Below are 16,008 nucleotides of genomic sequence, written 5' to 3'. Positions count from 1 at the left end.
CTTTGCTTTCCCAGTGGAGGATTTTCAAGGATGTCGATAGGAATCGAGGAACTGTGTCCCAGGTAAAGGTTAAATAGGTTAGGACTTTGTTCCCTAGAGAGCATCAGAGGATGAGTGGTGTGGGTCTGATGTAGGTGTACTGTGGTGATACTATGCTATTACTATGTCACTGGCACAACATTCCTATGTATGACTGACCCATCTTTCCTCTGTAACTCCTTGCCATGGAATCCCCTAATAAAGGCAGTTATACCCGAGTCCCTACCTCAGTACTATTGCTGGAATTAGGCCAGTACAGGAGCATGCGCCCAGTCTTATGGTAATAAAAGCCTGTGTTTCTACAACTCCAGCCTTTTGATGTAATTGATAGTGTATCAATTTTATTACGATAGTTTTTTTTTAAAACTGCGATGGACAAGCTGCTAAAGCTGGACAAACTAGACCTGCAAACACCCGAAGCTCCAGACCAGTTCGAGCTCTGGCTTCTCTGCTTTAATGACTTCTATCACACCAACGTTCAAGTCTTGGGTTCCAACGACAACAAGCTGTGCCTGCTGCGGTTGAGGGTCAGCCACCATTAGAGGCTGCTTGAGGTTCGACAAGACCATGAACAAACTTTAAGGCCAGTACAGCTCCAGGATTAACCAGGCATCTACTGGCTACATGTAAGCCCCTCGAAAAGTACTGTTGGCCCCTGCACGAGCACGGGCATGCGTGCGGCTGTAAAGATGTGACTGCAGAAGTCTACACAGACGAGCTCATTCAGGATGCCTGTGTAGTGGGCATCAGCTCAGACTATATCTGCCAGCAGCTACTGGAACTCAATGAACTAAACTTGAAGAAAGCTTTCGAGGTCTCCAAGACACTGGATGTAGTCCTCTGTAACTCAGACTCCTTCACATCTGACAACAGCCACCTCATGGGGAACATGGGTGCCGCCATCTTGGGATGCGGGGTCCCACTCTGCCGCCACAAAGGGGCAACTCAACCTCACCTCTGCTGCCATCGAGCTACTTTGACGGGCAACCGAAGCACCCCCAGAAGTACTGCCCGGCCAAAGAAGCGATGTGCTCGGGGTGTAGGAAGAAGGGGCACGACACTGAAGTATACAAGTCCACACTGTCCCCTCTCCTGAGCAGCGCCACATGTAGGCAGACATCTTGGCCAGCGTCGTACTCAGCGCCACCTCAACCAGCGTCACTCCTGCCACCGTACAACAGCACCGCTTTCGTGCCATAGCCCTCTGTACCTCTCCTATCCTATTTTTCTTAATATCAAAATTGAGCCCACATTCATCACTTTAATTGACAGTTGATTCCACATTCTCACCACTCTGTAAGGAGAATTTCCCCCTCATGTTCCCTTTAAACATTCCATCTTTCATCCTTCACCCATGTCATTTAGTTTATGTCTCACCTAACCACAGTTGAAAAAGCCTGCTTTTATTTACTCTATCTACACCCCTCATAATATACACATCTATCAAATCTCCCCTCATTCTCTGACGCTCCAAGGAATAAAATCCTAACCTGTTTATCCTTTCCCTGTAACTTCATTCCTAGTAAATCTTCTCTGCACTTTCAATCTTATTGATATCACTCTTGTTGATTAGTGACTAAAACTGCACACAATACTCCAGATTTGGCCACACCAACCTCTCATACAACTGGAAGACCCCATCCTGGGAGCAAATGCAACAGAGACAGAGGATTTGAGAGAAAGGAATAGAATCCTTACAGGTGGGAAGAGGTATTGTCGAGGTGAGTGGGGGAATTGATGGAAGAGAAAGAAGAGAGGCTTGAACCTTTGGGGAGCAGAGTCCTGTCCAGTTAAAGGGCACACCATGATATCAGCCCATCACGTGCAGTTTAAGCACACTTAGGACTCACCTTTCATCTGCTTTTACTGCATGCACACTGTCTGTGCCCAGACCCAGGAAGGCAGCTCCTTTACAGACAGAGTAATGACTCTGTGGAGGTGAAGGGAACAAAATTACTCCATAGATTGTGCACAACAGAAGCTGCTTTTTCACCCATGCTGACCCACCCCTACCCCATTTGCCTACCTTTGGCCAGTTTCCCTCCATGGAATTTCTTATTCATGCACGTGCAAATATTTTTTTAAATGTTATAACTTCTCTGACTCCTCCACGCTCTCTGGCAACTTGCTCCATATATCCACCACCCAGTGTGGAAAACTTGCCTCTCAAGTCCCCCTTCAATTTCTCCCACCTTCTGGTTTTAAATTCCCTGATCCTGGGGAAAAGACGATCAACCCCACCAATGTCCCTCAGCCTCCTGTGTTCCACGTGAATAAACCCATCTTATCCAATCTCTCCTCATAACCACGTCCCTCAATTGCAGCAAACATCCTGGATGACCTCTTCTGTGCTTGAATTCTGTCACATCGTTACTGCAATGTGGTGACCAAAAACGTGCACAATGCCCTGAATGGTCCAACCAATCTTTTGTACAGCTGCAACGTGATGTCCTAACTTTTGTACTCAATGCCTTGGTCTTTAAAAGTGAGTAGACCAAATGCCTTTAAAAATGAGCCAAACAATTGGAATGGACTTAGCACCTGGGGCACCTGTGGGAGAAAAAGCATTGTTGACCTGAGTTTAAAAATCTTCATCAGGAGTTTTGTTTTATTCTAGTCTTTGTACACTCTCTGATCCACTCCATTTTCAGTGAACAATGGAATTGCATGCTCTCCCTCTGTACATCAATACTTTTAGTTCCCTGCCATTTTGTTTGATAGGATATCACAGAATGTTCAGAGGAGGTGTTGTGGATAGTGTGGAATCTTGTCATATGTTACACGATATAGACAGAATGCAGAGTTGGGTAGAAAAGTGGCAGATGGAGTTCAATCTAGATTTGTGTGAAGTGATGTATTTTGGAACTTGAAGGAAGAGAATGTGGTTAATAGTAGGATTCTTAACAATATGAAGGAAGAGGGAGGGGGTGTAGTCATGCTGAGGACCTGAGCAGATGTGCTTTGAAAGAGCTCCCCATAAAAAGTATTAAAATGATGGTCTGAAAGTGCAAAAAAACAGAATTTTATCATCAAAAATGGATAAAACTAGAGCTAAATGACCAAGGCAACAAAAAACAAAAACTGAAGAAACAACAGCTCAGCCAGGAACATGGAGTAAAAGCCTGATGATGAGCAGCCTTGTGACCGGCTGAACCCAGTAGAGCTGTGGTGCGGGTGGGGGAGAGGGTGTTGGTCCAAGATATAGCCACCATCTTGAACAAGATGGAAACTTTGCGCACTCATTTAACGAGTGATGAATCAGTGATAAGAGACATATCGGAAATTAGTGAAATAGTAGAAGATTTAATGGAACAAATGACTCAAGTGGAGGCTGAGCTGGACAAAACAAAAGACAGGCTAAAGGCTCAAGAAGAAAAAGCAAAAACATGGAGACAGACAGAAAAGGATTGTTGGACAAGATTGATCATATGGAAAAGTTCAGCAGACACAACTGTGAGAATCATTGGACTGAGAAGGAATGGAGGGGAAAAACCTGGAGTGTTTCTTTGAAAAATTGATCCCACAAATGCTGGAATGAAACAAGATAAATGCGAAGTTGCAAATTGAAAGGACTCACCGGATCCTCAGACCCAGAAGAACCGGTGAACAGCGACCACAACCAGTCCTGGTAAGACTTTTACATTATCAGGAGAGGGATGTGATCTTGGGAGCAGGACATGAATATTCAAAAAATATCAATGGCCCATTAGTGGTGGACAATGCAAAAGTAATGTTTTTTCCAGGACTTCAGACCTGCCTTTGTCAAACAAAGAAAGGAATTTGTTGAAGTAAAGAGACACAACTGTGACTTAAAAACTTTAAATATTCAATGACTTACCCAGAGGAAGCTGGGACATATTTTTTGTCAAATATTGAATTTTCAAAAGCAAGTAAGTGGAAGAATTTTTAAGAAAGTTATGAAAAAATTAAAGTCACCAGATGAGAAGACTGAAAAGATAATTTTAAAACAGGACTCAATTAAAGACTTTTTTTTAATTTATATTTAGTAGTACTAAACTGTCTTGTTTTTAACTGCAAAAAGAAAAATCATTGTAATGTACACGGGAGAGCTCTGGAAAGAAAGGAAAGTGGTGAAAAAAGTAGCAGGGTGGGAACTCCAATTTAAGGGGGAAAATGGCACCAGGAGAGGAGCGGTTTTAAAAGATGGTGCTAAAGGGAGGGGTTCTTCTTCTTTGGAAGATTCCGTGGGGTTCTGGATTCTATTGTTAAACTCACTGTCAGAGCTAGGTTGTGTGTGGGTGTGAGAGTGGGCGAGAGAAAGAGAGAGAAGAGAGAAAGGGGAAATATGTGTGTTTCTGAAATGTCTCAAAAGGGAAATGTTACAGTATTTTTTGTAAAAAATTAGAAAGATTTTATTGTTATACAATATTTGTTGAAAAATGGTATGGATAAAACACTAAAGTTTATTAGTCTTAATATTAATGGGATAAAGGGGGGAGGGGGTGAAGAGGAAAAGGGTCTTTGCATACCTAAAGAAATTAAAAGCTAATATAATCCTTTTGCAGAAAACACATCTTACCAAATTGGAACATGATAAATTAAAAAGATGGGTAGGACAAATAATATCATCCTCCTTTGGTTCAAAAGCAAAAATACACCAGTATTAATAAAAGACACTGATTGATCAAGCCATAAGTTATGTAATGGCACATGGTAAAATTTATGGAGAAGCATAGACATTTATGAATGTTTTTGCTCAAAATTATGATGAAAGCTTTTATGAAGGATTTCTTCTTAAAAACAGCAGAAGGAAGACAAAATATACTGGTTGGAGGAGTTTTTAATTTCTGCTTGAACCCAATACAGATAAATCTGCAAGAATATTACTGAGGGTGAAAGCAGCAAAAACCACAATTTCACATATGAAGGATCTAAATCTTATCAATACATGGAGGCAATTAAATCTCACAGAGAGAGACTACTGCTTTTACTCAAGGGTGCACGATTCATATACTAGGAGTGACTTATTTTTAAATGTCTACCCAATTAAAAAGTAGAGTGATAAAAACAGAATACCCAGCGAGGTTTCTATCAGACCACTCATCATTAATATTAACTATTGCAATAATGCAAAAGCATGAAAATGTATACAGATGGCGTCTTAATACCACACTACTTAAGAGAACAGACTCCCTTGAGTTTATAAAGAGAAAGATATAAATATTTTGTGAAACAAATCAGCTGTCTACTAACAATAATTTTTTTGATATGGGATACACTCAAAGCATATTTGAGGGAACAAATTATATCTATATAAAGAACATTAAGAGAGAATATCTGGCAGAAGTAAATAGTTTGGAGAAAGATATTATAGAATTAGAAAAAAAAATCAAAGAACAGGGCTACAAAAAGAATACAGGTTACTGGAAAATAAAAAGCTAAGATATAATACAATACAAACATATAGAACTGAAAAAACTATTAAAAACTAAATAAAAATACTATGAGTTAGGTGAACGGACACAAAGTTTTATCTTGGCAGATTAAAGAAGAGGAGTTATCAAGAATGATAAATGGTATAAAAGATAGATACCCTAGATAATATCACACAAAATTATACAAATCAAAATTACTAGAACAAAATGGAAGAATTTTTTTTCAAACATTGAACTTCAAAAACTAGAAGAAAGAACTAGACACTCCCTTTACAAGGGAATAAATTGAAACTGCCCTGGGTTCTGTAAGGTAAAAACATCATGAGTTGGGACCGGAGAAGGAGTCACCCAGTACTAAGGAGTAACAGGATGCAGGTGTGACCTTGTACGCTCAAGATAAGTGTGGCAATTGTCACATTTGTGGCCCGAAATGTGAAGTTAATAAAACATCGAACACAAGTTTTATCAGGTAAACTCCTCAGTGTCTTTATTTTCCAGTTTTCTTTGTTCTCCTGCTTGTGCTCTTATCTCTCTTTCATACCACGTGACTTCCGGTACATCTCATACATATTCATTATCATGACATCCCTCCTTTAATCAGAAATAAACTTTACCTTCACTTACCAATATCCCTCGGAAACCTACAAACATCGTAACTAATGGTAATACTATAACTCAACTACATAAAATTTACTTCTTACAGCACTCATACATGCACTTTATGATATAAGATTAAAATACTGTCCCAAAGTTCTTATTAAAACTATGGCACAAAGTCTTCGTATCGTTTGGGCGCTTTCCGGTTTCGTTTCGGCCTGCCTGCGATATTGTCGTCGCTTCTCGGTTGTTCACTCTCAGCGTCGAAAATACTGCTCGCCACGGCTTCGGGTGTTTCTGGCGCTCAAGTCACTTCATCAAGAGTGCTGGTAACTGCCTCTGGAACATCATCAGGTCTCTCAGTTTCAGCATCTCGTATTGGCCTTTCAACCTTTTCACTCGATGTATCTCTGGACTGGTACCTTTTTACACCTGATACATTTCTCGTATACAGGACTCCAGTCGGAGACTTGACTGTCACCATACTGCCACTTCTGGATATGACAGTATAGGGTTGATGGTAATAAGGTGTGTCAAGCTTACCACCAGTTTCATGCCTCACTAGAACATTATCTCCTGGCATGATGTCTGAGTACTTGGCTCCACGTTTCGAATCTGTGTACAGCTTTGCTGTACCTTTCTTTTCAGCATCGTGGTCCCTCATCTCCTGGTCGTCTCGGATTTTCTTTATTTCTGGCATTTTTGTGCGGATTTTTCTCCCAAAAAATGCTTCTGCAGGACTTTTTCCAGAGGTTGCATGAGGCGTTGCTCGATAGACAGCCACATAAGATAGCAATGCTTCTCGCCAATTTTGTCCTTCTGCGTGTGCAATCCTCAATCGTTTTTCAATGGACTGATTTTGTCTCTCTACTTCTCCGTTGGCTTGCGGCCATTTCGGAGTTACTTTATGATGGTGGATACCTGTGGTCCTCATGTATTCCGCAAATGTCTCTGAAATGAATTGTGGACCATTGTCAGAGTATAATGTAACAGGTAATCCATATCTTGCGAATATCTCTGCTAATGCTTGTATTGTTTTTTCAGTAGTTGTGGACTTCAACACCACGTACTCATAGTATCTGCTGTAGTAATCTATCACTATCATAATTGATTCACCCGTCGGTAAAGGTCCAAGAAAATCAACAGCTACGTCGATCCATGGTCCTGTCGGGAGTTGCATACTCCGGATCGGTTCTGGCGGATTACTCCTACTTGTGATTTGACATCCGTGACAAGTTTTAACAAATTTCTCTGCGTCTTTATCACAACCTGGCCACCATACCTTGGTCCTGAGGTTTTTCTTGGTACCAACAATACCGAGGTGTCCTTCATGCGCTAAGGATACGACGTTCGGTCTCAATCTTTGCGGTATCACCAATCTGCAACCTCTTAATACACACTGTCCGATGCAACAAAGTTCGTCTCTAATGGGAATGCAAGCCTTGTGAGTACATTTGTCCCATTGTCCACTCTATATGCATTCTCTTACTTCCATGAGTTCTGGATCACGTTCGGATTCTCTCTCGACTTCCTTCGTAGTCACAGCTTTCGGTGTCGACTGAATAGCTACGAAGCGTACAAAGCTCTCTGTTTCTGTTCCCAATTCTGACTTGGATTGTGGACCACCATCCTTCACCAATCTGGACAGCGGATCTGCAATGTTTGCTTTCCCTGCAATGTGGATTACTTTATATTTGTAGGGTTGTAGTCTGAGAACCTATCTCTCTATTCTGGCACATGGTTTGGATCTAGGTGCATAGATCACCTCTAATGGCTTATGATCTGTGACGAGTTCAAATTCAATGCTGTATAAATATGCATGGAACCTCTCACAGGCCCATACAAGTCCAAGTGCTTCTTTCTCTGTCTGAGAGTATCTTCTTTCCACATCTGATAACGATCTGCTGGCATAGGCAATGATTCTCGGTCCTCCATCATGCATCTGGACCAACACGGCTGCTAAACCAACCGGGCTGGCATCCGCTATGACTTTGGTTGATGCCGCCGGATCGTAATATCCAAGAGTTTTTGCATCTGTCAGGCTTTGCTTCAGCGCTGTGAATGCTTTCTTCTGCTCAGATCCAAAATGAAAAGGTACACCTTTCCTGGTTAGTTTCCTTAAAGGTTCTGCCACTGTAGCGAAATTAGGAATGAACTTTGCACAAAAATTGACCAATCCCAGGAAACTCCTCACCTCTGTTGCGTTCTGAGGTGCACGTGCCTCTGCAATAGCTTTCACCTTGGCCTCTGCAGGGTTTAGTCCTTCCCATGTAAGTCTGTGTCCCATGAAGTCCATTTCTGACACACCGAACTGGCACTTGTTTCCATTCACGGTAAGGCCTGCCTCCTGTAGTCTAGATAGTACACGCCTCAACCGTTTGTCATGCTGTTCCTTCGTTGGTGCATGGACTATGATGTCGTCAGAAATGTTGGCAACTCCAGGAATGCCTTGAATCACTCGATGGATTTCATACTGGTAGATCTCTGAAGCTGCATTAATTCCAACTGATAGTCTCTTGTAACGATACAATCCACAGTGAGTCACAAATGTTGTTACATCTCGGGAACCTGGATCTAGCTCTAATTGATTATAGCCCCATTTCATATCAATTTTTGAGAATACCTTGCTGGTAGTTAGTTCTTGAAGTATTTCCTCCACTGTTGGTATAGGGTGTCATTCTCTAAATATAGCTTCATTGGCCATTCTCATGTCAACACATAGTCTTATGTCACCCTTTGGTTTGGGCACAATCACTACGGGACTGACCCATTGTGTCGAATGTTCCACTGGTTCAATAATGTCTTGTTCGATCAATTCTTTAATTTTGGCTTCGACTTTCCCACGAAGTCCAAACGGAGTTCGGCGCATTGGTTGTGCCTTGGGTTTGACCGTTTCATCTACCGCTAGCTTCAATTGTCGACCTTTCAGCTTTCCTACTCCTTGGAAGACTGCGGGGAATTCTTGCTTCATATCCTCGTATGTCTGAATTGAATTGACACAAGCTCCAATATGAAGTATTGCCAGGTCTCTTCTACTCAACAATGGTTCTCCCCTCTCTTCTATGACCATAAACTCTGCTTCGGTGTACTTATCTCCAGCTTCAACAGTTGCAGTAAAACATCCAATGGTCTGCAATGGCTTGGTTGCTGTGTATGGATACAGTTTCTTGGAACACTTCTTTGAGGTACAGATGATCTTTTTCCTTTTCAACTTCTCCCATAAATGTCGATCAATCACATTACTGTCACTGCCTGAGTCTACAATGACCTGCACTGTCACTCCACCAATAATCACTGGGACCTTCTCATGATGTACTTCATTCAACGTAAATTGGTAACACCTCTGTCCCTCCTGGGCATCATCATCGTCATCATCTATCTGGCGAATGGTATCTTTCTTTCCAGGATACTTTCCTTTCCCCCAGGCTTTGCCTTTGGAAGTTGTACTCTTCCTCTTCTGGTCTGCATTGGACTTGCTTTTGCACTTCTTTGCAAAGTGGTCCTTACCTCCATACTTTCTGCAAACTTTGCCTTTGGCCGGGCAATATGGGTCTTTTCCAAAGTGACATCGGTTTCCACATCGATAACACTCCACGTCCTGTGTCGACGTATATCTTGGCTGGTTATGGCGATGTGAGAGCCTCTTAATTTGCTGTCTTGAGTTGTCTTTCAGGGTCATGGTATGAAATTGCCCTTCAACAGCCTCTAATGCAGCAGCAATGGCTAAAGCATCGGTGAGTTCCAACTCACTCCCTCTTTCCAGTAGACGTCTTCTGAGTTTATCTGATCTGCAGTGCTGTACGACTTGATCCAATAATTGGTTGTCCAAATCAGCTGGCATGTAATTGCATCCAACAGCTAGCTGGCGTAGTCTCGTCACGTACTGAGCAATTGTCTGGCCATCTTCTTGTCTCGTTCTCCGAAACAAATGGCGTTGAAATGTAGCATTCGGTGTCACTACATAGTGTGCATTTAATGCATCTACCGCTTTCCGGTACTCATCCTTTCTTCTAGTATTCAAAAGTGTCTTAAATGTTTCCCGAACTGCGGGTCCAGCAGTGAAAAGAAGTAACGCCCTCCTTTTTGTTCAACCGTACCGGTATCTAGAAATAGGCCACGACTGTCGGCATAGGATTCAAATTCTTCCAGCCATGCCTTCCACTTCACACTTACAGTGCTTGCATTACCCGTTGGGTCAAAATGAGCAATTCCACTATGTGTTAGAAAGTCACCGTCTGCCCCAGCCATGAGGAAATATTCCAGCCCCAAAAGTACTGAGTCAAAGAGAAAATTCTTATCATCTTGAAGTTCTCTTTAATCCTCTGTAATCTTCTTTAGTCTTTAATTTTCTTCAAGCTTCTTTCATCCTCGTCGCCAATGACACATTTGTGGCCCGAAATGTGAAGTTAATAAAACATCGAACACAAGTTTTATCAGGTAAACTCCTCAGTGTCTTTATTTTCCAGTTTTCTTTGTTCTCCTGCTTGTGCTCTTATCTCTCTCTCATACCACGTGACTTCCGGTACATCTCATACATATTCATTATCATGACAGCAATAACAAGATGATGTGCAGCAGACTAACAGAGAAGGGTAGCAACAGCTTATTCATTGGATAATGTAATGGTATGATAATTTACTAAGTGCGTGTCCTGAGGTATAAAAAAAAACACCACTTGCTGATATCGGGAGAATGCGCCTTCTCCAACTAACACTGTTAGTTGCAAGTGTTACAATCCGGTAATAAAGAACCTTGATTTCGACTCAGTCTGGTGTCTGACTCACTCATTCTCGAACAAAGCAGACCTAACAGTTCCCTACAGGATAGATTTCCACCCGTTTAACAGACAATTTAAAGAATTATTATTGACCCTGTTAATAGATGTTCTGGGCCAAGCAGTAGAAACACAGATCCTCCCAGAATCATTCTCAACTGTGATTATTACAATAATACCAAAAAAAACCATTAGGAACTTTGTCATATATCCCTATTAAATGCTGATTACAAGATACGAGCAAAAGCATTGGCTAATAGGTTAGGACAATATTTACCAAAATTATTACATGCACAACATTTATAAATTGGATAAAAACTATATACTATAAACGGCAAGCTAAAATTATAACCAATAATCAGATGTCAGCAGTGTTCCCCTTGAGTAGATTGAGTAGAAAGGGATTCCCCTTGCACCTAGCGCTTTTTGTTTTAGTGATTGAACCGCTGGCAGAGACAATAAGAGGGGATCCGGATAAAAAGGGCTTCAAAGTTGGACAAGAGGAACATAAAATTAGTCTATTTGCTGACTATGTGCTGCTATACCTATCACAGACGGTTAAATCTTTGGAAAAATTACAAGGAATACTAGAAAAATTACAGAAGAATATCTGGTTATAAAATAAATAAGGACAAAAGGGAGGCAACATCATTAAAAATTTGGAAAATGAAAGATACCAAAAAGGAAGTAAATTTAAATGGAAGATGGATGGAATAAAATATCTTGGAATAGGAACTGATAATTTAATTTGTACAAATTTTGTAAATTGTTATGTCCCTCTTCTTGGGAAGATAGAAAGGGACCTGCAGAAATGGAAAGACCCGCCGATTACTCTAGTGGAAAGGGTTAATTGCATCAAAACGGAAGTAATGCCAAGAATGCAGTATCTTTTTCAATCGCTGTCTATCCTGTTATCTACAAACATCTTTAAACTACTAAACAATCATATTAGACAGTTCCTATGGAATAATAAGGTACCAAGAATCGCACTGGAAAATTTGACATGGGACTATGGGCTAGATTTCCAGATTTAAAAAAAATACTACTTCACTGCACAGGCAAGATTTCTTGCAGCCTTCTTCATTGAAGACAACCCCACTCTTGGATTCAGATGGGAATTTATTCATGGAGGAGAGGGAAAACAAAGGATTTTTATCTATAAACGGAGTGTAAAATCACTAGAAAAAAGGCAGATAATCCCATACTAATACACATGATCAGAACATGGCAAGAAATTAATGAATGTATTAGAATAAAGTAGGGATATCAATAAAAGCACTACTATAAAAATGTGCTATTGCCGATGACACATTTTAATAAGATATGACAAAGATATAAGATATATTCAAGACTGCTACATGGAAGGAACTCATGTCCTTCAAACAATTAAACACAAATATGGAGTGGCCAATGAGACCTTTTTTTGGTTTCTCCAGCTTAGATCGTTCTTAAGAGAAAGATGGGGACCAATGTTGACCCCACCTGAAATTAGTGAAACTGAACATACGTTCTGGATAGGGAATACACCCAAATTTATAACAGAAATATACTATGCTCTCCAGAGCAAAAGTGCAAAACCAGGATTACAAAGGTCAAGAGAGTCAAACTTGGGTGTGGTAATTTCAAAAAGAACCTGGTCAGATTGGTGTAAGGACAGCATGACATCAATTATAAATGCAAGATATGGAATGGTTCAGTATAATTTTCTACACCAATTATATCTTACCCCACAGAAATTACATAGATCAAAAGCAGAAATATCAGAGATGTGTTTCAGATGTGGGACTGAGACAGGAACTTTTCTACATGTTAAGTGTATGAAGGTGTGGCCATTTTGGTAAGACATCACAGAAAAATTAACCAGGATAACAGGAGTGGCTTTCACGTGTGACCCAGATCTCTATCTACTAGGTAATTTTATGGAAATAAGCAACAAATTGAATAAATATCAAATCTCATTTATAAAAATAATACTGGCTGTAGCAAAAAAAAATGTATCGCAATCACTTGGAAGTCTGACTCCCCTCTACTTATACCACGACGGACTGCAGAAATGAACAGCTGTATATGTATGGGAAAAAAAAAAATCACATAATTTAAAGAATAAATATGACACTTTTGTAAAGATCTGGCAGCCATAACTAGATCACATAGGGTCCCAAATACAGTAATAAAAAAAGTACTATAAATGCAACTATTATATATATTTAAATGTAGTTTCCCCAATTGTATTCTATATATTTAAAAGATATGTAAGCTATGACAGTGTGCAGATATATATATATGGATGGGCGGCGGGAGGGAGGGACTGTTTTGTGTGTTGTTGTTTGTAAGAAAAAAGTTTAATATGTCGTGATATTGTAAATTTTTATTATGTATATTTTTTTTAAAAAATAAAATATTAAAATAAAGCAATGTGAAGGAACAAAGAGTTCTTGGGATTCAGGTCCATAGACGAGGTTGATGCCGTAAGTTGATGGGGTAGTTAAAAAGACGCCTTCAGTAGTTGGGGGATTGAATTGAAAAGCCATGAAGTAATGTTGCAGCTCTCAAAAAATCTTAGTGGACCAAAGTATTACATTCAATTTTGGATGCCTCATGACAGGAAGGATGTAATTGTTTTGGAGAGGGTGCAGGGAAGATCAACCAGGATGTTGCCTATATTGGAGAACATCTTGTAGGAAGCAGATTGACAGAGCTAAGTCTTTTCTCTTTGGAGCAACAAAGGATGAGAGGTGACTTAATAGAAGTATGCAAGATCATAAATAAGGGCCCTGGATCAGGTAGAGAGCCAACACTGTTTTCCTGGGGTGACAATAGCATATACCAGAGGACATCTATTTAAGTGTAGGAAAATTTTAGGGAAAGTTGGGATTTTCACTCAGAATGGGGTGGGTACCTGGAAATCATTGCTGAAGTGGTGGAGGCTTTTATTATAGGGACATTCAAAAGACGCTAAGATTGGTACATGGATGTAAGAAAAGTAGAGGACTGGGGGTGTGCGAGGGGGAGAATTAGATTGATAAATAGCTTTACATAGGTCGGCACAACATCATGGGGTGAAGGGCCTGTACTGTGGTGTCATATTCTGTGCTCTATGTAGGTTTTGAAACATCCCCATGGGAACTCACCTCCTCAGAGGCAAAGATTGCCAGTTGTGGAATTGTCCACAGGCCTTGTCTTTTTATTTCTGGGAAAAGCTTGTACCTAGCCACATGCATAGCATACATATTGGACATGGAGCCTCCTGAAAACAGGGAAGTCACACATTAACATCAGAAGTTCATCCTCAGCTCCAGCTGCATTTCAATGTTGCACAAATAGACGTGCACAACTTTGGTGAGATTTGTGTACTCCTTTCAGAACCCCTTTCCATTCCTTCTGCTCTCAGAACTGTTTCTCTTCCTCCAGCTCCCCACCCCCTTCCCTTCCTTCCTTCTGCTATCAGAGAGCTGCCCTCGACCTGTATCAACAATAACCACACCAGCAGTGCGAGTACAAGACAGCTTTAATAAACTAATATGTACACTAAGAGGTCTTGTCTCTCTGTAAGACAAACCTGGAAGGCTAGACTGTAGCTCTGGACTGCTTTATATACAAGGTCACCAGGATGGCTCCTGGTGACCTAGTGGTGCAATTACATATCACCACACGACCCTCTCCACCTTTCTGTCGAATCATGAAGCATCCACAGGAAGTAAAGGGTGACCAACATTTTGGGCCTGGCCCCTTCATCAGGTATAAACAAAAATAGGCAGGCAGGGAACCATAGAACAATGGAACACTGCATCACAGAAAGGGGCCCTTTGGCCCATCTCTGCTGAACTGTTACTCTGCCTAGTTCCAATAACTTGCATCCAGCCATAGCCCTTCATACCCCTCCCGCCCATGAACCTCTCCAAATTTTTCTTCGATGTCAAAACTGAGCCCACATTCACCACTTCAGCTGACAGCTCTTTCCACACTCTCACAAATTATGTAAAGTTTTTCCCTGCCCCCCCCCCACCCCCTGTTCCTCTTGTATGTCTCACCTTTCACCCTTAATTCATGTCCTCTAGTTCTTGAATTACTTAACCTTAGTGGAGGGAAAAAAACATTTATTTTATATATCCCTTATCAAATCTCCCATCATTCTCCAATGTTCCAGGGAATAAAATTCAAACCTTTCCCTGGAACTCAACTCCTCAAAATCCGGCAACGTCTTTGTAAATCCTCTCTGCTTAAACTTGAATTAGTTCACCGGGCATAACTTGCCTGGCAGGAGAAGGGGTAGCAGTTAGAGCAACGCTATTTCAGCACCAACAACCCAGGTTTAAATTTGGCACGATCTACAAGGAGCTTGTATATGCTTCCCATGTCTATATGGGATATCTCCGGGTGCTCCGGTTTCCTTTCACCCTTCAAATTTTATGGGAGATTGCAGGTTAATTGGATGTATTTGGGAGGTACAGGCTCGTGGGCTGGAAGGGCCTGTTACTGTGCTGGATGTCTAAATTTTTTTTAAATTAGATTAGAAAATAATTTTCACACCACGGAGTCCAATTCTGAATCATCAATATGCTGAGTAATGGGACAGAGCAGAGAATGTGGGCAATTTGGAGCATACAGCACCTCAGAACACAAAGACTACTTGCCCTTCAAGCTGGCACCTGTTATGGTGCCTGAGGCCTGATCCTCCAAATGCTGGATTGTTCCAGAGAGATAGCCAACAACGTGAACATTCTGTAACAGAGGCCTGCAACTAGAGCAGGATTTGAAGTCTCTAGTCTAACTTTAGACCTGGGTCATGGCACCAACCTGGGGAAAACAGTCCATCGCAGTTTCGCCACCCAATCAACTCACAGAGTTTCTGCAGCACCACCTCCTCCATCAGCACAAAAACTGGGGCCACCTCGTAGGTGACTCTGAGGCCCAAGGGAAGACAGAAAGAGAAGGTCAGTTAGTGTGCGGAAGGCAGGGAAGGAGGGAATGAGCACGGTGGGCTCAGTTGGGGTCTCAGGGAAATCGGGACATGCAGAAACAAGTGGGAAGCTCAAAGAGCAGGCAATCGGCAGGGAGAGGGGTGGAGGTGCAATGGGAAGGGATGCCTAGAGCACGACCACATGCAAGCAAAAATAACTGATTACTGTTTTGTTCAAACAAGTCACATCCAAATATGTGAGGGAGTTCCCTTCATGTTCCTTTTGAAATTTTCACCTTTTA

General features: G+C 41.2%; 1 protein-coding gene across 2 annotated transcripts in view; it reads right to left on the bottom strand.

Moving 5' to 3' along the window:
- The window catches only part of LOC138761736 (cysteine sulfinic acid decarboxylase-like), a 64,017-nt gene that overhangs the window by 27,142 nt on the left and 20,867 nt on the right, over positions 1–16,008 (bottom strand). Inside the window, exons 5-7 of one of the 2 annotated variants that reach the window (XM_069934390.1) lie at positions 15,604–15,710; positions 13,938–14,053; positions 1,890–1,969 (exon numbers count right to left, since the gene is read on the bottom strand). In XM_069934390.1, coding sequence (XP_069790491.1) covers positions 1,890–1,969; positions 13,938–14,053; positions 15,604–15,710 — 303 coding nt within the window. Of the gene's footprint in view, positions 1–1,889; positions 1,970–13,937; positions 14,054–14,837; positions 14,859–15,603; positions 15,711–16,008 lie in introns of those variants that run through there. The other variant, XM_069934391.1, reaches the window with a different exon arrangement.

The sequence above is a fragment of the Narcine bancroftii genome, chromosome 4, assembly GCF_036971445.1.
Source record: "Narcine bancroftii isolate sNarBan1 chromosome 4, sNarBan1.hap1, whole genome shotgun sequence".
Lineage (NCBI taxonomy): Eukaryota > Metazoa > Chordata > Chondrichthyes > Torpediniformes > Narcinidae > Narcine > Narcine bancroftii.
The sequence above is the reverse complement of the archived record's forward strand: the minus strand, read 5'-3'. Positions and strand labels throughout refer to the sequence as shown.